Source organism: Aphanomyces astaci (genome assembly GCF_000520075.1).
Source record: "Aphanomyces astaci strain APO3 unplaced genomic scaffold supercont1.66, whole genome shotgun sequence".
In the NCBI taxonomy this organism is placed as follows: domain Eukaryota; phylum Oomycota; class Saprolegniomycetes; order Saprolegniales; family Verrucalvaceae; genus Aphanomyces; species Aphanomyces astaci.
The window spans coordinates 154,661-174,882 of NW_009798329.1; the positions used below are offsets into that span (position 1 = coordinate 154,661).

At 48.9% G+C, this 20,222-nt stretch overlaps 7 protein-coding genes across 13 annotated transcripts; 1 reads left to right on the top strand and 6 right to left on the bottom strand.

The window, feature by feature from the left end:
- Positions 1 to 920: 920 nt before the first annotated feature.
- Positions 921 to 3,578, bottom strand: H257_15095. 2 transcript variants are annotated; one of them, XM_009843084.1, is made up of 3 exons: positions 3,085 to 3,578; positions 2,378 to 3,021; positions 921 to 1,447 (listed from the first exon to the last, which is right to left on the bottom strand). In XM_009843084.1, the coding sequence occupies exons 1-3, from the start codon at positions 3,542 to 3,544 to the stop codon at positions 983 to 985; spliced, it is 1,569 nt and encodes a 522-aa protein (XP_009841386.1). In that variant the 5' UTR covers positions 3,545 to 3,578; the 3' UTR covers positions 921 to 982. The 2 variants fall into 2 exon arrangements, with proteins under 2 accessions (XP_009841386.1, XP_009841387.1); XM_009843085.1 differs by having other exon boundaries at positions 2,378 to 3,578.
- Positions 3,579 to 3,644: 66 nt separating this feature from the next.
- Positions 3,645 to 4,914, bottom strand: H257_15096 (hypothetical protein). The gene has a single exon (XM_009843086.1). It carries the CDS (start codon positions 4,890 to 4,892, stop codon positions 3,744 to 3,746), a length of 1,149 nt encoding a protein of 382 aa, XP_009841388.1. The 5' UTR covers positions 4,893 to 4,914; the 3' UTR covers positions 3,645 to 3,743.
- Positions 4,915 to 7,344: 2,430 nt separating this feature from the next.
- On the bottom strand, positions 7,345 to 8,703 carry H257_15097 (hypothetical protein). 3 transcript variants are annotated; one of them, XM_009843088.1, is made up of 5 exons: positions 8,532 to 8,703; positions 8,348 to 8,486; positions 7,917 to 8,288; positions 7,800 to 7,853; positions 7,345 to 7,737 (listed from the first exon to the last, which is right to left on the bottom strand). In XM_009843088.1, exons 3-5 carry the CDS (start codon positions 8,262 to 8,264, stop codon positions 7,459 to 7,461), a joined length of 681 nt encoding a protein of 226 aa, XP_009841390.1. In that variant the 5' UTR covers positions 8,265 to 8,288; positions 8,348 to 8,486; positions 8,532 to 8,703; the 3' UTR covers positions 7,345 to 7,458. The 3 variants fall into 3 exon arrangements, with proteins under 3 accessions (XP_009841390.1, XP_009841391.1, XP_009841389.1); XM_009843089.1 differs by having other exon boundaries at positions 7,346 to 7,737; positions 8,343 to 8,486; XM_009843087.1 differs by having other exon boundaries at positions 7,346 to 7,737; positions 8,341 to 8,486.
- A 652-nt stretch (positions 8,704 to 9,355) lies between these two features.
- On the bottom strand, positions 9,356 to 10,099 carry H257_15098 (hypothetical protein). The gene is made up of 3 exons (XM_009843090.1): positions 9,992 to 10,099; positions 9,820 to 9,947; positions 9,356 to 9,778 (listed from the first exon to the last, which is right to left on the bottom strand). The coding sequence occupies exons 1-3, from the start codon at positions 10,022 to 10,024 to the stop codon at positions 9,385 to 9,387; spliced, it is 555 nt and encodes a 184-aa protein (XP_009841392.1). The 5' UTR covers positions 10,025 to 10,099; the 3' UTR covers positions 9,356 to 9,384.
- A 117-nt stretch (positions 10,100 to 10,216) lies between these two features.
- On the bottom strand, positions 10,217 to 14,206 carry H257_15099. Of its 2 annotated transcripts, XM_009843091.1 has the most exons (19): positions 14,107 to 14,206; positions 13,956 to 14,043; positions 13,701 to 13,889; positions 13,580 to 13,633; positions 13,340 to 13,519; positions 13,182 to 13,284; positions 12,926 to 13,066; positions 12,815 to 12,864; positions 12,615 to 12,685; positions 12,310 to 12,559; positions 12,147 to 12,264; positions 11,883 to 12,066; positions 11,603 to 11,758; positions 11,142 to 11,540; positions 10,998 to 11,087; positions 10,786 to 10,938; positions 10,515 to 10,718; positions 10,400 to 10,469; positions 10,217 to 10,345 (listed from the first exon to the last, which is right to left on the bottom strand). In XM_009843091.1, exons 1-19 carry the CDS (start codon positions 14,176 to 14,178, stop codon positions 10,254 to 10,256), a joined length of 2,664 nt encoding a protein of 887 aa, XP_009841393.1. In that variant the 5' UTR covers positions 14,179 to 14,206; the 3' UTR covers positions 10,217 to 10,253. The 2 variants fall into 2 exon arrangements, with proteins under 2 accessions (XP_009841393.1, XP_009841394.1); XM_009843092.1 differs by having other exon boundaries at positions 10,515 to 10,938.
- Positions 14,207 to 14,862: 656 nt separating this feature from the next.
- Positions 14,863 to 16,502, bottom strand: H257_15100. Of its 2 annotated transcripts, XM_009843093.1 has the most exons (6): positions 16,187 to 16,502; positions 16,061 to 16,134; positions 15,905 to 16,011; positions 15,650 to 15,820; positions 15,150 to 15,274; positions 14,863 to 15,095 (listed from the first exon to the last, which is right to left on the bottom strand). In XM_009843093.1, exons 1-6 carry the CDS (start codon positions 16,477 to 16,479, stop codon positions 14,924 to 14,926), a joined length of 942 nt encoding a protein of 313 aa, XP_009841395.1. In that variant the 5' UTR covers positions 16,480 to 16,502; the 3' UTR covers positions 14,863 to 14,923. The 2 variants fall into 2 exon arrangements, with proteins under 2 accessions (XP_009841395.1, XP_009841396.1); XM_009843094.1 differs by lacking the exon at positions 14,863 to 15,095 and having other exon boundaries at positions 15,106 to 15,274.
- Positions 16,503 to 17,545: 1,043 nt separating this feature from the next.
- Positions 17,546 to 20,074, top strand: H257_15101. Of its 2 annotated transcripts, XM_009843095.1 has the most exons (8): positions 17,546 to 17,717; positions 17,783 to 17,903; positions 17,961 to 18,145; positions 18,274 to 18,399; positions 18,471 to 18,743; positions 18,821 to 19,027; positions 19,323 to 19,671; positions 19,754 to 20,074. In XM_009843095.1, the coding sequence occupies exons 1-8, from the start codon at positions 17,601 to 17,603 to the stop codon at positions 19,912 to 19,914; spliced, it is 1,539 nt and encodes a 512-aa protein (XP_009841397.1). In that variant the 5' UTR covers positions 17,546 to 17,600; the 3' UTR covers positions 19,915 to 20,074. The 2 variants fall into 2 exon arrangements, with proteins under 2 accessions (XP_009841397.1, XP_009841398.1); XM_009843096.1 differs by having other exon boundaries at positions 18,821 to 19,671.
- The last annotated feature ends 148 nt before the right edge of the window (positions 20,075 to 20,222 follow it).

A 20,222-nucleotide genomic window follows, 5' to 3' on the forward strand; every position in this document is an offset into this window, starting at 1 on the left:
TTGCTTTACGTCAACAGGTCAAGGTGCTTGACGCAATGAAACTGAAGGAGCTATGGCCACATACATAACCTCCCATCCGTGATCACTACAGTACTAACATTATCTACTCCGAGTAATGTATATAACGTTAGGGATATAGTTAGGCTACAGTACACGTAGTCGTCGCTCTGTCCAATGATTCAAAGCTATGCCATACCTACAATTCTTGATCTGGTCTAACCTGAGCACTGTACGTGGAAGGCAAGACGACAACACGATGTATAGTACTCCCATTTCACAGCCTAATACGGTATGCATCGTGATGAACTGGTTGTTGTACGGCGTAAGTTGGCCTGGTGCTGCAACTCGATTAGTTAGCAGCTGAAATAAAGTAAGGGTTGTTTTATTCTGCTGAAATGCAGAACTTATGTTTAGGGTTGTTTTATCTTCAATCGGGCTTATATTATTTTAAACGTCTGGTTGTTTAACGCAGTTAAACAACGGGCAAACTGCATGAAAAGCACAATACGTGGGTGCATGTTTAAAAGAGGGGTTTTAGTCCCAGAATAGCCAAAAGTTGTGAAAAGCACAATAACTTCTGTACAGGTTACTATAACTACTAGTACAGTGTACTCTGTACGTTGTTGTACTTCGTAGTGTTAGAATACGATATGAATGCGAAGAAATATGAGTGAGATATCAAAGGCGACAGACGACAGGTGATCTTTGAAAGGTGCAAGAGTCTTCGAGAAAACCTGTGCTATTAATAAGGGTCTGGTTGAAGTAAAGAATCACCCACTTTTTCAGCACTCACTTTTCCTCCTTAACTATGTGGGCACTCACTTATATAAAAAGTTTATGAAATACCAACTTTTTGAAAAAGTGGTGGTTTGACTTGAATTTGAGTGGGTATAAATTATCAACAAGTTATTAATAATGAGGTGAAAAGTTGGCCCATATTATGATTCCACATGACAATAATGGGAACTAACTTTTAGCGTGTTTACGCTTTATTAATTTTGTTGTGCCGTGTGCCCGCGTGGATCTTCCACTGCCTCTTCTTTTCACTCTCCAACACTAGTTTATGCGCATGGAGCGCGGCGATTGTCGCCGTGAGATCCTTTGGCAGCAAATGGACGTCGTCCCAATCAGTCCACACTGGCCGCTCCATCGGCTGGAAGTCGGCGGCGATGCGCTTGAACACTTTGTCCTTCATGCGATGCACGAACTGGTCGCGGCCCACTTGCCGGTTGCGCAGACCCTCCAGCACGGCCTTGAGCACCTTGAGGTCGTCAACGTCATGCGACTGAACGAGGGCGTCTGCCAACGTTTTCGTGCGCGCTTCGAGTTTGCGCCAGCTGGCTTCGAGGGCCAACATGGGCTGCTGCCAGTCGACATGGAGGTCGTTGTGCTTGTCGCCTTGGATCCAATATTGGCGCAGCCAGTCCATTTCTAACGTCGTTACCGTCTAATTTCCCAAGAATAGAGTTCAGTTTTCCATCAAATGTCCATATTATAAACGCATACTAGTTACTGTACATACAACAAACACATCATGCACTGTATGTATGTATATATATATACTACACTATACAGTAGTGAGATTGCACTACTACACTGTAACTGCAAGTTACGTTGCAAATTGCAGATACATGTATTTATTTTCCTTGCAACACTATTCAAAACAAATAAAAATATGACAAATATATTTTTGGTGCCACAAAATTTGTCAGACAACACCTTGTTTTCGCAACTGTTGTCCGAGAAAAAAATTATAATATACCTTCTTTTCAAAGAACGTCGTTTGTGGCTTTGGCTACCACATCTGACAGAAATATATGGGCATGATACTTTGACTGTTTTCTGACAGAAAAATAATCAAGTGCAAGCAACATTCCAATTTCTACGAGATTCTCATATGTTTTCACACCCGACGAGGTCTCACCAAATAATATTACTTTTCAAATCTTATATAGCTCCCATTTAGGAAGGGAACATGCTCTGTCCGAATACGCGATATATTTGTCCCATAAACCTATCATCCAGATTTCTCGACCTTACAACGACCTGTAAAACCCCAAAACACGAAAAGAATCAAATATATTATTTCTTCACCGTTGAATGAATCGACATAACCAAAGGAACAGAAGAATCATCGGCAGAAGGATTTAGCCAATCAGATTGCAGGAAACAAGCACCAACTTCATAATTAGTGTGTGATTTTTATTAGTGTGATCAACTTTCGAATTAGCGTGTGATGTTTATTCGTGTGATACCAGTCACCACAAGACGACACGTGTTTACATACAAAAGGCAGTACAAAGAATCGATCGATAGATTTGGCAAAGAATCCGCACAAAAGTTAGCCAAATTTTGGGTAAAAGAAAGGCATTCTTACCGTTTGCTCGTGCCGAACGTCGTCGGCGTGGCCGCGACGGCACTTGTCCTGCGGATCCTTCGCGCTACTCTTCAACGCGGCGGTGACTTTGGCCTGAATGTACTGCAACGTGTCTTCGGCCGTCACAGCCACCCGATGCGTGCTGCTCACTCGGACAGCAGTGCCAGAGAGGACCATGTGCTGGTGGTGATGGTTGAAGTCTCCGTTGAGGTAATACACATCGCCATCTCCCGTGGGCACCACCAACGGCGGGGTCGTCTTGGCGCCAGGTACGTCTGGGGACAGCCTCATAGCGATGCGCCAGTCGCACGGCCCTTTCTTGCTCTTCTTGGTGGGGAGCAACGTGTGGTACACTCCGATGGACGAAAAGTCCTCCAGCGACGAGTCGGCGTGCCAACTCACGCTCACTTTGCCCATATCGTACGTCAGATCGTCCTTGAGCCCCAACACCGGATTGTCCGGCTCCATGTAGTTGATCAACGTCAAGTTGTACTCGCAGGATGGCGGCGCCGGCGACGCGGATGCTTTGGTGCGGGCCACGATGGCCTGGTTCAACGCGTACAGGTTGCGGAACACGGCGGCGCTCGACGGAACGTCCCACGCATGCGCAAAGATGCGGAGGCCCAAGTACTTGTACGTGATGCCTAGATTCATATGAGGCGACATTGTTGCTTAACGTTTTTTAACGTTGATGGTTGAGTTAGTACCAAAATTGCCCACAAGGGTGCGCCGCACAAACGTCCTTGACAAGTGCTTGCCGCCGGCCATGACGACGTCGTACTGAAAGTACCCTTTGTCACGAAGGTGCTCGAACGCGGCACGCATGCCCGCGTGGAACTCGCGAGGCTGCGCGGCCGCAGGCTCGTGCACAAACCCAACGTACGACCGGGTGAGGATGTCATGGAAGTCGGGATGTGACGGCGTGAGGAATTTCTCAGGACCCGTGTAGTTGGAGGGTACGGGGAGGGGTTTGGCCTTCTCGATCTGTTGTTTCTTGGCTGGAGGCGCGGCACTACTGCCCGATGGCTCACTCGGTCGCTTGTGGGATGTAGTAGGCTGTGACACAGGCTTCAACGATGCCACATTGGGCTTCTTAGCGCTCTTGCGCTCCAGGGCCTTGGCCTTCTTCTTCTGTCGCTCAAGCTTCTTCCGTTCCTTCGGGTCCATGGCGATAAGTCGTGGCGCGAATGGTCAAGTGGTGGACAGGAATGTGAATCGCGCATTTTTATTGCACAGGGTGCCATGCGATAAGAAAAAATTGCAAAAATTATCCTTTTTTTCAGTCAATTTTCACACTTTTTTACGTCCTTTTTAGCCGAAACGTGCACCTGCAGAACCACAGCTATCTTAAATACTCGGGCTCGCCTTATGCGATGACTATCTCAGTGTTAAAGTTCACGGGGGTCGGGGCCGGAGGGAAGTTATCCTTGTCGGACGCAGGTGGAGTCGTCGGGACCGCATGGGGCACCCACGCGTTGCGCCGGCGGACCACAAGCACGACCAGCGCCAGGACGCATGCCGCGGCGACACACCCGACGATCACAAAGGCCGTCGTGTACATCTGGTTGAAGGATGCTTCCTTCTTGGCCGACACGTCGCTGGCGTGCACGACAGACGCCACCTGGACGACCGCCGTCGTGGTCACAGGCACAACAACAACAGTAGTACGCGGCACAGTTGTTGTGGGGGCTCCAGTCGCGGCATGGAGTCTAGTGGTGGTAGGGGATGCCGTGGTGCGTGGCGCGCTCGTGGTTCGGAACGAATGAGTCGTAGGATGGGGTACCGCCGTCGTCGCCTTGGTTGAATTCAACACTGTCGAATGGACTTGAATGACGTCGGTCGCGTTGCCCGTGGCGTTGGTCTTCTGCTTGGTGGCGTTGATGGGCGTCCACGTGTTGTTGTTCCCCCCAATCACGTGACTCGATGAATTCGTAGTATTCAGCAGCACCACGGGCGAATTCGTGGCATTGTAACCACTGGAATTGGTGGTTGTGTGGTGGCCAGACAGATGGGCAGTCACGCTGGTCGTTGCGTTGATGGAGGTGCCCTTATTCACATGCGACGAGTTGACAACGGTACTCGTGTTGGCGTGTTGAACGTGCGGGCTAGTGGCGTTGGTGGCGTGATGGGGCGCGCCATGCACAGCGGTGCCGTCGGCGGCAGTGGCATTCCCGGAGCTGACGGAGGTCCCGTTCGAGTGGTTGCTGCCTGTAGATTTAGTCGAGTTTGCGTTTAGAATCTGTGAGATGTGCGTGGCGTTGGTTGTGTTGGTTGCATTGCGCACGATCCCCAGTTCGTGATGCGTGATCGGGAACAAGTGATCCCAGTCGACAAAGGCGGTAGGTGGGGCCACAGTCGACTTGGCCTCGTGGCTGGTGGAAGCGGCGGCTTTAGGGGGCGAGGTTGTCTTGAGTGACAGCGCCGCCGTGAAATTCTGGCGAGGGTTGAGGCCGTGGGAAGCCGAAGCTGCAGCGCACAGGCCAACGACTACGACCACTCCACTCAGTCCTCGCATACGGTAGGTTGGTCTGGAAAAGTCAAATGAAAATGGAACCGGCCACCACACGCGGCGAGGTGGCAACGTTCCAGCTGGTTTTAGCAATCGGTACCTCTGGCTACCCGCCCGTACCCATCCATACTAACCGCCCATTCTAGCTAGCACACGCTAAAGAGATTCCTGCAGCATGCTCGGATACTTTGGCCCTAGCATTGTGTTTACTGCACCGTGAGAAACCGGTGGCTAAAGTCATAGAACGCGGAGCCGGTCGTGTATGCCAATGTTAGGTTGGTAAGAGCATGGGCGGGGCGGGATGAACCCTGGGAAAAAAGACTTGACGGCATCCTTGTCATCCTTGTAATCATGAGTGTGATAGTCATTCAAGCCAATCAGGTTCGACAACAGAGATCATGAGGTACTACTGTACGGGCAAACTCTAAACCATCGTCTTGAAACTTGTATTGAATTAAATATAATTGCCTGACATGGAATCGAACGCATACAAATGGTAAGATCAGGATGGCGTACTTAAGGGAACTTGTTGGAATCACAATTTGCTGGGTATAGAAATGGGTAATGGGTACCGGTATAAAAATGGTTATCAAATAAAGCCACCATTGATTGGTGTGAATTAATTTGATATTAATACTATAACTGTATCTTCAGATGGTTATTAACTTTCCTTCAGATATCATTATATTACTGTTCCAAGTGATTCAAACAATATTCTCACCATTAGGTTATATGGGAATGAATATATTTCGAACCCTCCAAACATCCAGCAGAAAGGACGGTTGATCTGGACAAAAACTTGAAAAATTTCAAATGTTGTAGTCTTTTCTGTACCTATCTATCTATCCCTTTGATACCATTTCACTAAGAAGGCCTTACTTAAAAGGGTTTTAATCAAGGACAAATCCTTCCCGAGAAAAATCATTTCTTAAAAAATCAAAGTGATCAAAAACTATAGACACACTACTGACCAGGGTGAACCAGTGAGTGGATTTTTGGATTTTTGTCCAGGAAAAAGCGTATTTCAGCGCCATTTTGATTCAGCATTATAGTGAATTGCTTGACGACAAAATAGATGCATCAAAACCGTTGCATTTGATATTTAAAGTATTCTAAAGTCGAAAACCTTCCTGCAGACGAATTCGACCACACTTTTGCACTCCAAATCGATGTGAAGTATATTTAGAGCACTCTACCTGCCACTAAATGATGTTGTAGAAGGATATCTACAACATTATTCTACAAAACCGCATCAAAACGCAATACTGTGCATTGGTCCGTAGATATGTTCATTCACCGAGATTTTTCAAGACGACTTTTCGATGCAATTTTTTTAAGTTGACACGTTGCGACTTCAATAATGACATATAAGTTAACAACGCATCTAATACACCTTGCGGAATTGAAATTGGTGCAGGAATCATGGAAATCCCTTCCATCGAGTCCAACTTTGGACCTCAAGCAAAAATCGACTTTTCTTGGAAAAGATACACTTGCATTTGAGCCATTGTCAGCCAACTATATACAGCCAATCAAACCTATTGTCAGCCAACTATATACAACCAATCAAAACCATTGCCAGCCAACTATATACAGCCAATCAAACCTCTTGTCCGCCATGTATATACAACCAATCACAACCAAGAACTAGACTCACACTATTAACCCACCAAAGTCCTTGATTCATACACTAAATACTGTATAGCACATACACTATATCTGATTTTTGGACCTTCACAGAGCAGTTTGGCACGTACACTAGTAGACACTCCAATAAGGCTCAAATGCAAGTGTATCTTTTCCAAGAAAAGTCGATTTTTGCTTGAGGTCCAAAGTTGGACTCGATGGAAGGGATTTCCATGATTCCTGCACCAATTTCAATTCCGCAAGGTGTATTAGATGCGTTGTTAACTTATATGTCATTATTGAAGTCGCAACGTGTCAACTTAAAAAAATTGCATCGAAAAGTCGTCTTGAAAAATCTCGGTGAATGAGCATATCTACGGACCAATGCACAGTATTGCGTTTTGATGCGGTTTTGTAGAATAATGTTGTAGATATCCTTCTACAACATCATTTAGTGGCAGGTAGAGTGCTCTAAATATACTTCACATCGATTTGGAGTGCAAAAGTGTGGTCGAATTCGTCTGCAGGAAGGTTTTCGACTTTAGAATACTTTAAATATCAAATGCAACGGTTTTGATGCATCAATTTTGTCGTCAAGCAATTCACTATAATGCTGAATCAAAATGGCGCTGAAATACGCTTTTTCCTGGACAAAAATCCAAAAATCCACTCACTGGTTCACCCTGGTCAGTAGTGTGTCTATAGTTTTTGATCACTTTGATTTTTTAAGAAATGATTTTTCTCGGGAAGGATTTGTCATTGATTAAAACCCTTTTAAGTAAGGCCTTCTTAGTGAAACGGTATCAAAGGGATAGGTACAGAAAGACTACAGTTACTGTACAATATTTGAAATTGTATTTCATCACAAAGTTACAAAACAATTGGGTACGCCCTCAGCTTTTGGCCATAAGTATTGTAGTTCATGAGTCGATTCATGGCTGTCTAACTATTCTACAGTCGTTCGATTCAGCCGAAGGTTGTCGCGCAAGCTGGTGCCTGATGGCCTTAAGCCCTTTGACTGCGGTCGACTGACAACCTTTGTATCGGAAATCACCTTCATCACCACTGGTTTACTCGTCACAGCTTTTGCAACTGCCGCTTCAAAGGATGCTGCACTGCCCACCAGTTCACTCACGAGTCGTAGAGCCACCAGTGCATCGTCGCGGACCTTGGCATCCTTGCCACTTCGAAACTTGACCAACTGGCAGATTAGAGCCGCCGTCGCCTGGTCAACCCGAACATACGTAAATAATGCGCCTAGTCCTTCATAACTCTCTACAGTCGTACCTCTTGGTCAGACAAGACGAGTCCCCGAGATTTCAATTCCTGAAGGCACTGCATCTAAAATGCACATTGTCCGAGTCATTTAACCAGTAACGAGAAACTTGCCATGTCCATCCATACCGTGCCATTGCAGCCTGCGACACATAGTTTGCTGTTTTTGCTGCCGGCAACGCTGGTCAACGCGGTGAGAACTCGCGCAGTTGGCACGTAAGCTGCCAATTTAGCCAGGGCGTGGTCGGCGGCGTCGCGCAGGAATTTTTTTTCGCATGCGGCGCGGTTCAAGATGGATTCCACGACTGTCGACAGGTCCAGGTCGGCCATCTTGTCGGGGGCGAACTCAAAGCACTCTGCCAGGGCCAAGAGCGCGTTCTTGCTCATGGCCGAACGGAGGTTGAGGCTCGCCTCCTGGAGTCGGTGCAGCAAGCCAACGTCCACGACGCCGCATGTCGCTGCTGTGTGATGGATCATGCCTCGTCGAAACGATTCTATGGCCTATGACCACCCACATGAGCAACTCACTAAAGAACAGGGAAGGGGGCTGTACACCGTACTGCACGAGCCAGTCGTGGTTTTGAATGGCTCGACGCAGGGCTGCCAATTCCTCGGCTACGTTTTCAAGCGGAAGGAGCTCAGACGTGGCCAACACGACAACGGCCTTGTCGTCGCTGCCGGGGGCACTGCCATCCAGTCCTAACCGAATCGTTATGACTCGTATGACAATTGGACAGGTCGTACCATCCGACTCGCTGCCCTTATCAATGGAATCGCTGCGTCCGGCGGGGCGGGTGGAACTGAAGTCGTCTTCGACGAGGTCGGGGCGAGGCATCAGTGCTTTTAACGGCCGATTCATGGACATGCTGACTGATCCCAAGTGACCTGCAGCAAAAGGTCCTGTTGAGACGGGGAAAGGCCAATGAATGGGTAAAAATAGAAGGGCGTTGCATTGGCTCGCATTGCATCCAACGACCAATTACGCTTAGCCAAAGGGGGATTAGGGTGATTTGTGCCACTCCCTTGAGCCATGCTCACGCAAGGTGGCGTCGTCCAACGCTCTACTCAATTGCACGGTGGAAATATGGCCACAGTTTCGGTGTCAAAATGTACATCTACAGACTTCACTCACGCCCTTGTCCTGTTGTATATGGTCGCTCTGTCCAGTGGTCATACATTCCAGACTCCCGTGAGAAGGCTTAGAGAAGGTAGGGCCTCATTATTTACGCCTAACGATACAGTACTTACATGTAGGCTGCATGTAAGTTAGGCCTACAGTACAGTGCGCCACTTGGGCTACGCGATGTAGCGCAGTGGAAGACGACAATAGTTATGGCGAAGAGTCCAATGTAGTTCGATTCCTTGTGACTCCACTGGGCAATCAGCGTGATGAAGAAATCAAAGTCGGCTCTGAAGGAGGTGCTGCAATGAGCTACACCGTCCTACATGAGTTTGCTGTGCAAGTTGTACTGCAACCACACGAATGTCATCAAACATTCCAAGCCTATCTCCCCATCGCCCCATCTCAATTCCTAATTCCCATGCTCAACGTATTTCAAGGCTACAGACATACAACAAGGTTGTGTACTATTGGCCTTTACTTCTTTTCGTCGTCAACGTCATCGTAGTCGACAGGCTTCATTGTCTTCAACCGTTCCAGCCACGAGAGAGCCCCCAAGTTGCCTACTTTGCTTTCCGTGGCTTCCTTGAGCTGGGTCGCGAACGCCGCCTCCGCCAGCTGGTCGTCGATGGACTCGGGGGAGATCCACGTCTTACTGTGCTCTGTCAGTTGGCCCAACACCGCCACGCGCTTGGCTTCCACGGACGCTTCGTGCTGTTCACGCACGACCTTCTTCTCCTGGAATCGCTTGGCGACAAACTCGGCGTGTTCGGCCTTCTCGGCTTCCACTTCCTTGGCGCGGATGGCCTGCAATTGGCGCTTAACCTCCAAGCGCGCAGACTTGGCCTTCAACACGCGTTCACGCTCGGCGCTACGCTTCAGTCAGTACTCGACAGCATATAGATTTCTTACGCTTGATCGCGGGCCAGCTTCTCTCGGCGGGCGTTTTCTTGCTGCAAGTACAGCTTGCGCAGGTCGGCGACTTCCGCCTGGTACGCCCGACGCGCCTTCACAAACGAGTACGCAGGTTCGCTGCTAAACTGTGCGCGTTCATGAACACCTCCACTTCAGGACATGTCGTTACCTGGCGGATAATCGATCGAGGAACGCGCTGCATTTTGCTTCCGAGTCGGCAAGTTTACTGGTCCCAGAAGTGCGTAAGGCATCGGCCAATCAAACGCGACCATTCATCAACCAATCGCAAGGGATCTGGAATTATCCGGATAAATGCACTTGATAAAGGATCCGTCATAACCAATGAAAACCGCCCAAGATTGAACAGTCGTTGTTACCACAGCAAGCTATTGAACCAGATATCAAGTTGTAGGTTGTATAAGTAAGGGGAATTAAGCTTGCAGGGTAACTACTTCGCGGCCACTGCCGCGGATAAGCAGGACCGACGAGAGGTTTTCGGTCAGGGCTTCGACATAGTGCATAACTAACCACAGTAACAACGACGCGATTGAGTTCGCTACAGACACATTTGACGTACAATCCTGGGCAGGAATGCCGATGAGGCGTGGCAAGTTCATCACGATCAGCGACGCGTTGGCAGATTGCAACTATATCCACATGTTAGCTTGAACAGGTTGGTTACCGGTTCCAACCTGCACTTGACGGTTGAATTTCTGGGCGTGGAGCATGCGTGGGTCCACGGAAATGTACCCCTTGGGCAGTGGCGGCTTGCTCTTCCGCGGGCTCAGCACGGCCGGGACGTCTTCTTCTTCCACAAATGACCCAACGTCGTTGAGCTCGTCAGTCAGTTGGCTGTACTGCAACGGGTTGCGCACCGAAAACGACAGTGTCGACACCTACTCAAAACCAAGCGTAAAGTGAAACAGCAACTTATTTGGAAGTAGTGAGTAACGTTACTAGTACCTTCATCCGGTCCAGGGCCTCCTTTTTGTGGTTCAGCTCCTCTGCCGATCGCTTGGGCAACAAGCTCGAGATTGTTGAGTCGCTCAATTCGACCACGTGGATTTCCGCCTCGATGCGCGCGTGGGAGAGAAAATCCTTTAGCCGAGTTTGCATCTACAACACATATATTTAATATCTTCCGATGTAGCAACTTGCTTAGGCACGAAATATACCTCGCCAGCATCTTCTTGGCTCGATACGATGGCAAACAATCGCAACGTGCATTTTCGCCACACCCGGTGCAGTCGCAACAGATACGGAATCTACATCACTTCATAAGTCCCTGTAAATGATATAGATATATATATATATTATACCAGCAACAACAGGCCACCGTCGTGCAGCACCCACCACACGTCAATGTGCCCTTTCTTCTTGACATCGTTGAACGGAAATGTCTCCATGTTCTTGAGCACCACCAGTGCCTTCTTGCAGTTGATCATGTCGTGCAGCATGTCCACATACGGCGTCGCGTCCCCCGACTCCCACGTGTTGGGCCACCCCACCACTACCGTGTTGCTTCGGAGGGGGCCCATGCCCGATGCTTCCGCCACCGTGCCCATGCTCTGCAGCGCATCTTTGCACGCGTAGACATGACCAAAACCCGACAGGTGCGCTGACGCCAAGTGCTGGCGCAGAACCAGCGTGGCTGCCTGACACGTGTCGTATGTGTTGTCGTCGTTGCCGTGCACGAGCCCCACTACTTCCACGAGCCCCTACACTCGAGCTCAGTACCCTCAGCAATTTGGGGGAGGGAGGGAGGTTGGACATTACGTACGTGGCCCTCCTTGAGCTGACTGGCAAAGTGGAGGATCTGGGGCGACACTGGCAGCCCCGTCGAGTCCATTTTCGAAAACACGAGCACTTGGGGCCGCCAGTTCTTGGTGTGTTCTTCTTCCGTCGTCGTGTTGAGCATTTTCAACAACGTGCATGCCTACGTCAAGTTGTGATATATGTTTGTCGAACAAATAGAAAATATATTTTATTTATTTCCAAATTATGAAAAATGAATTATGCCCTGCCTCATACTGTATAATAAGTCGTGTATCCATTCATACCAGTTCCAGCTGCATGCCACGGACAGAATCGCCCCAGTCTTGTGCGACGCCCACGTACTTGACGTACACTCGCACAGCGATGCAAATGGCAATCGCGAGCAACCCTTTGACCCACGAGAAGAACATCATCAGCCCAAAGCACCACAACGCCCCAAGCAACGCCGTGGACCAGTGAAAGTATCGCCTACATAAAATATATATATATATATTGGTGTATAGACTATATATATATAATATACTATATTCACAAAAGAATAGCAATACCATTGCGGGCGAAAGCCAGGGGTGTGGGCACACGACGCGGCCAAACACGCCAGGTTGAGTGTGAGACACAACATCAAGTTGACCATGGTGAGGAATGGCGACAGGTAATCCAAGTTGCCTAGCCACGTGATGAGCAATGCCTGTCGAGTTTCTAGCAACGCACCTGCAAAGCACGGGATGCACGTCAAGAACATGCACAGGACGATGGCGCGGCGAGGCTCTTGGCCATCCTGGATGACAAACGGCCGAAGGAACGGCACGACGTTGTCGTTGGCCATCGCGGCGAGCATGCGCGGCTGGCTGATCAGATTCTGCAGGGCGCCGCCGATCGCGCTGAAGAAGATGCCGACGTTCACAATCTGTTTGTGCGGCAATGCGAGTGTGGACATGATGAGTTTGTCCGACTTGAGTGTCTATTGGGGGTGCAAAGTCAATACATATAACTGCACAGCCACCTCGACTACTTACTTGGTTGGACACGACCGAGCCAAACACAACCACCACCATCAAGTTGATCGCCAACACCGTGAGCATCGCAGCTACAAGGTGCCATATATATATATATTATATATATATATAGATGACGTGGTTGGTGTATTCGGAGATGTATTAATATTTTTTATATATTTTTTATGAATTATATAATATATATATATATATATCCGTACCGATTGTGCCAAGAGGCACGGATCTCGCCGGGTTTTCCAATTGGCTGGCCCTACATATCTCATGACGTCGAACACACGCCAACTTGGTTGCTTTCGCAGGCGAGTTCGTACCGCATGGCTCCGGACATGTACCCCGTTGTGCCGGGGTAGATCAACGAGATCATCATGGCCAAGTTGGGCAGGACATTGGTCTTCGGGTCCACGGTGAAGTTGGTTTGCATGTTATCAAACCAAACGACATCCCCTGGTTGGCTACACAATGCACGATGTGAAACACCACACAGTATGTACACGTTGTGATATTTTGAAAGATATCACCTAACAACGACAACGAAACAGCATAAAGATGAGAAAATCCGGTTCGTACATGGTTTGGCTGGCGTGCACAACCAGCCCCACGACCGCCGCGGCAATTGAGCCCAACACAATCGCGAGGCAGGCGGTGCCGGCCATGTTGATGTACTTCATGCCTAAGTTACGAATGAATGCAATAACGAAAGGGTGAGCTTTGCCATGGGTCAGTACCGACGGACGAGATGCCACAGAGGACCACGAGTAGCACGAGCGCAAACACCCGCGAGTCGGTCACAGGCCACAAGGACGTGTCGAAAATATTTTTGAAAATTTCCGTCGCGCCCAACACACTGAATGCCAAGCTGCATGTGGAGCCGGCAAACACGAGGAGACCGATGGCTGACCCAGTTTCTGCATTGTGGACACGAGAACATCAGATCTATACATGGACAGGGGAGGGAGGGGGTGTACCAACGCCAAGGGTGTGCGAAATCAAAAAGTATACTCCGCCCGCCGAGACCTTGCCTGCAAGAACAAAGGCATGTGGAGCCAAGTGTGGCTGTAGCATGTACTAGTTGGCAAGTGAGTGTACCGTTGGTCACCAAGGCGCAGATGGACGACGTGGTCAAATACGCCACGGATTGGCACATGAAGAAGAGGACGCATGTGAGCACGACGCCGCCCTGGGACGTCACCCACGGCATGCGAAGGAACAACGTGACGCCCAAGATGGACTGCAAGCACGGGAAATACACCCCTCCAAGGGTGCCCAGCTTTGGACCTGTCAAGATACAGCACTAGAGTTAGTACATTCTTGGGTGGATTTTGTGCTTTGGCTTCGTAGTACTCTGAAGGAGCTGCTTGTCGCTAGCGTTGTCGCCACCGCTGGTTGCTTTGGCGATGGTTACCGCATACGATTCGCGAGAGATCTCGTCCTACCAGAGATTTCGTGTTTGAGAGGTATGGTTGTTTCAATGGTACATGTATGGGGTTCGTACGAAAAGGCCACCTCCGCCGCCACCGCTGACCACCTCAGCCTGGTCGTGTCCGTCCTGCGCTTTTCGGAGCATTATGATTCGCAAAATGCCAACTTGTTCACCACCACCAGCGATCTTCTGTCAAGAACCACCAGGCCATGCAACGAAAACGAAACGGTTCTGTAACGACGTTTTAGAGAAGGATCGGGGGGTTTCACATTTGAGCCAATTAGACGGCCGAAATCTCGAACCAGGATGTAACGATTCTCCTCCAAAATGGGATTTCCGACGTTGAACCAAGGTTAATGTGTTATAGGGATGTCAACACCAGCATGACGGACACAAAAGGATGCGGCGGCATACTGTATCGCCATCTAGGCACAAGAATGAACCCTAAACGGCATAAGAATTACATCAAGCTAAGCTGACTTCATTTGAAACAGCCCCAGTCGGTCAGTCGGTCCGAGGCAGTTGGGTATCTAGGACGTGTATTCGAGAATCAGGAGGTTCATAGTGTAACATCCTTCACCAAGCAATCATTCAATTGGTATATATACTATTATACTTCGTAGTATTTAATAGTAAGTTACTGTTAGTTACAAATTTCCAGACGCGGTCGAATCGAATCGCCGAATCGACGCTATTGGCTAATCCAATTTTGAGTGGTTTTGATTGGCTCTTACAGAACGGACAAGTATAAATTCAACCAATCAGAACTCCAGCGTGATTCCATATTGAATCGACAACATGTTGGATGTTTGTTTATACTAGCGATAATTCACAATATATGCATTGATGATATATTATTCAGATATGCGACAGTCCGCGTGGAAACCGCTCACAACAACAACGCGCGAGCTTGTTTGTATGGCAAGACCAAGTGCTTGATGTAATTTTTCACTTCGATGCACCGAATGTCGTCGTCCAGCACGTCTGCGTCAATGCCAAGTCGCCATGCAATATCTTTGCGATGGGGATTGGCGTAAAGTAGCTCCAGCTCTGCCACGTACCTACATCACACCACCAATGTATGTTTATGCATTCAAAAGACCTATGAAACGTACCGATCCGCAGCGTCCATGTCGCGGAACAGCCCGTAGTTGACCAATCGCCCCCGCCGCGCATGGGTCAGCCGTGCCATTTCGTGCAAATTGTATTCGGGATGGTACTGCAACCCCCAAAACTCGCCCTGATATGTGGCTTAGTTTCTCCAGAACGATGCCAGCAACAGTAATATATATATATATATATTACTCCAATTTCGAGTCGACAATATATATATATATATTGTCGACTCGAAATTGGAGTGGATTATATCGAATGACCAGAATCGCCAAATCGGCAGAAATACAATCGATAAATTGACCAATCAAAACAACCACAACACGAATCAAGCGGCCAATCAAATCCGCTCTTCGACCAAATGCAACACCGAAATAGTGTGTGACTGAAATTAGTGTAATACTGGACGATCATTACATACAAAAGTCAGGACAAAGAATTGATAGATTTGGCGAAAAATCAGCAAAAAGTCACCAAATTTTCGGTAAAAGAAAGACAATACCTTTAAATACCGGACGGCCACAGCTTGCATAAGCGAAAACGCATTGCGACCCAACTTGATGGCCCCTGGTGGCAAGTGCGTAATTTCGTCGTAGTGACTCGTAAACGCGTCAAATTCACTTGACTTTCCTTCGTACAGTGGATGGCCTCGGCCTTCCGGCGTGAGCTGGATCTATATATATATATTTATAGTTAGACTTATAAATGAACAATTCAACAGCATAGGACTTGACTGGAAAGTGGCGGGAGGACATACCTTTCGAGCAAGACCCATTTCCCGCCCGTTTGGATTCTTGGCCACTTTGCCACCGGCAGCAAACACGGCGACTTGCGATGCCCAGCAACTTCCAAATTGAGGTATGCCTAAGATGATTCAATGACCATATGAAGCCATAAGACTACGAAAGGCTACCAAATGCGTAGAGTTGACGCGCCAGCTTTAAATGCCGTTGAACATGAGGATCTTCGGTTTGATGGACAGTAAGCCTAACCAGGTAGCCTTACGAATGAGCCGCTCAATGGGAAGGAATGACAGTACCTGCAACCTGTCCACGCGACGCCGTCGAATTGACTCAAGTCGGGCAGCTCGAAGGGGCCATCGGTGGGGTAGATCACGTGGTGGGTCGTGGGTATGCTGCCAGCGGAAGAAGCGAGCATCGTCGCGTACAAGTCAGAGGCGATCCTCGCCCCATTGTCTACTAGTTCCTTGCGACCTTCCTCGGAATACCCCTCCACGATGAGAAAGCGGAGGGGTGCATGTGATGTCGAGAGCCGTCGGAGCCAGGATGTTGCCGCGATGTCTGCGCGAGCCAGGCGTTGGAAGTGCAGCATGGGTTGCGAAATCACTGAACTCCTCCACAAGTTTTGTTTTAAGATCACAAACATCCAATCAGAGTGGAGGGTTGACAGAGAAAAGCATTTGATTCGCTTGAAAGGAACGAATCAAACCGCTCATATCCTAAATACCGTAGTACGTCGAAGTAGTACATTTGTCATGAATATTACTGTACTGTACTATGTAAGGGGTACTACTAATAGTACTAGCGGTAGTATTCCGTTAAAATAAATACTATTAATAACGTTATTAATCGTACTACTAACTTACTACTGCAGGACACGTCCTAACTTATCGTTCTACTACGTAGTAGTAAGCCATTCACTGCAAGTGTACTATGTAATACAACTATTATTAATAGTATTACGATAGTACACTTGCTATATTTGGTACTATTAATATTAACACGAATTCTTTGAATACGGTAAACCTATATAAATTGGTACTGTAAGTGCAATACTAGTAAATCGAAGTCATCCATTAATACTAAATTTTGTATGTCCGGAGCGAAAACAAACTGAAGTGTCGCAGGTCTGTTTATACGGATTCGGATACGGCACATCGATGTCGACTCGAATTGAACGTTAGTACCATTGGGAACCTTCCCCTTCTCCAGGGATATTCCCTAGCGGTAGGAATTTACCCATCATACGAACCAACAAAACTGCGAAACTTGAAGTGGGAAAATTCCGACAGTGGCCCAATTCTTGTGGGCGTTGGACGATGTCAACAGTCAAAGAGGCGCGCAATGCAGTTTCTCAGTGCCACATCGCGACGCTTGTCCACCAGTCATCTAGACATGGCGTCTACCGCCTTCGAATGATTTCATTACGTGACATTATAGAGTGCCATTAAAGCGTAGCCATTGTCCTGGGATATGACCAGCACGATGACACAGCTTCGCGTCCGCTGGGGCTTGTGGTGGATCGAGCAAAGGGCACAGTGGCATGTTGAATCGAAGTAGCCGAGACGAACAGGATACAGTTTACAAGAGATTTCAAATCGAAGTTGGTCGTCGAAGTTGGTCGAAGATGGAGTTGTTTTGATTTCCATGGATGGAGCATCCGCCACTCCAACTTTTTGTCACTTTTGAATACTAGTACGTATTTGATTGACCATGCTTCGCCACCTGCAGCGCGTCGCCACCACCGTGTGTGGCCCTACGATCTCCAAGCGCTCCATCACGAGCCGTGGCTTCAAGAACGCCGAAGGGCATCTGTTCTCCATGACCAAGGCACGCATCATACCTTCCAACTTTTGCCCCGCATCCCATTGATTCTCATCAGGACACACACATAGATTGTGGGCACCATCGGTCCCGTTTCCGAAGATGCCAAGACCACCCAGGAGCTCGTCGACGCCGGGCTTAAGATTGCCCGCATCAACTTTTCCCACGCCACGTACGAAGAAGCCGAGCTCCGTACGGTCAACTTCATGTCCTTCGACAGCTTCCCGACTTATGACAACTACTTTCTAGGCACGGTGAACCTGCGCGCGGCTCGCGGTGTGCACGGCGCTCACGGCAGCGATTTCAACCTCCGCTCCGTCTTGCTGGACACCCAAGGCCCCGAAATCCGCGGCGGCAGCTTCGCCGACGGCAACAAAGTGACTTTGACCAAGGGCGACGCCATTACGATCACCACGGACGAGCGTTTCAAAAAGGTATTGAATATTTGATATCCGCCACCGATTATTGCATCTCGTAAGCGATATGGGATTTTGCACCACCACCAACATTCCCCATTTTGTATATCTCGTAACCGATATGGATCATGTTTGTACGAATGTAGAACAGCACCAAAGAATTGCTGTACGTAACGTACGCCAAGTTGGCCGAGACTGTGTCGACGGGAAGCACGATCTTGCTGGACGATGGGTTGATTTCGCTCACGGTGGAATCCATCGAGAACGGCCAGGTACAGTACATCCATATCCGCAACGACATGTAGCCAACGGACTCATATCACTACTCGTTTGCGATATGAAGGTGCACTGCCGCGTGGAAAACACCGAAGTGCTGGGCAACCGCAAGGGCGTAAACCTTCCGGGGCTGGTCGTGGACTTGCCCGCGTTGACTGAGAAGGACAAGCAAGACGTTGAGTTTGGCATCAAGCACGACATGGACTTCATCGCGGTGTCATTCGTGCGATCGGCGGCCGACATTGAAGCGGTCCAGTCGTTTGTGAAGGCGACGATGGCCAAGTACTGGCCCGCCGACCACCCGTCCCCCAAGCTGATTGCCAAGATCGAAAACCACCAAGTACGAATCAAGCTTGTTGTATGATATATATCTATCCGATGATAGACTGACGATTGTACACACGTGTATGTCGTTAGGGCGTGACCAACTTTGACGAAATTCTGGCCGTCGCCGACGGCATCATGGTGGCCCGAGGTGATTTGGGCGTCGAAATTCCCCTCGCCCAAGTGTTTACGTGCCAGAAGATGATGGTGTCCAAGTCCAACGCGGTCGGCAAACCCGTCATCGTGGCCACGCAAATGCTCGACAGCATGATCCGCAACCCCCGCCCCACCCGCTCCGAGGTCGTCCTTACCTCCATTTCAAGTCCATTTCGGAATGCATGTCCTTCAACCTGCTGAATGTTGGTTCTGGCGACGCGAGTTTTGACTCGGAATGCATGTCCGGCAAGGTTTTGGGTTTTTTTGGTGATTTTTGGTGATTTTGTCGCGGTTTTTTGGAAATTTTGCGACGCGAGTTTTGACTTGGAAACTGCGGAATGCATGTCCTGCACCCTTGATTTTGGGTTTTTTTGGTGCTTTTGTCGCATTTTTTTTGGAAATTTCTTACTGAATAAATGACCTGATTTGTTTCAAGTAGATTTTGGACGTGGGCAATGCCGTGGTGGACGGCGCGGACTGTGTCATGTTGAGTGGCGAAGTCGCGCAGGGCAAGTACCCGGTCGAGTCGGTGTCGACGATGCTGTCGATCATCAAGGAAGGCGAGTCGTTCGTGGCGCGGTTCCCCATCTCCCCGTCCATCGTGACCGGCCGCGACTCGCTCGCCAGCGCCGCCGTCAACGTCGCGTACGAACTCAAGGCCAAGCTCATCGTGGCGCTCACGAAGGACGGCAACCTCGCGCGCGACGTGGCCAAGTTCAAGCCCAGTGTGCCCGTGATGAGTTATACTCCTAGCCGCAAGGTCGGGCGCCAACTGCAGTTGCATCGCGGTAGGTTTATCCATGCTATCATCTCATTGGGGTGGACTGACGTGGAGTTGGTTTGGATGTATTTGTACTGACTGTGTAATAGGTTTGTACCCGGTGGTGTCTGAATCCATGACGCTCGAAGAAGCGATGGACGACGCTGTCAAGATGGGCTGGACCAAGAAGGGCGACAAGGTCGTGGTGCTGTCCAACGATGACGAAGACACGCCCCAGCAGTTCACCATGCGGATAGAGACGGTCGCGTAGAGACAGACGACATGACTCGAACCATCATCATCGTGTGCATACAGCAGCCAACAACAGGCGGTTCAGTTCAGCTCTGGACTCGTTAGTACTAGTACTACAGTATAATAGTACCTGTTGGTGGGACGAATAAAGTACTAGTAATACTAGCGACACTACTGTATTATGGTGCACGGGATTCCTATGAACACAAAGTTACTACACTGTACTACGTAGTACTATAGATATATATACTGTATACTGTATCCGCGCACACAAACGTGCGACGTAGTTTACAGTCGAGCTGACATCAATCACTAGCCCCCCCCCCC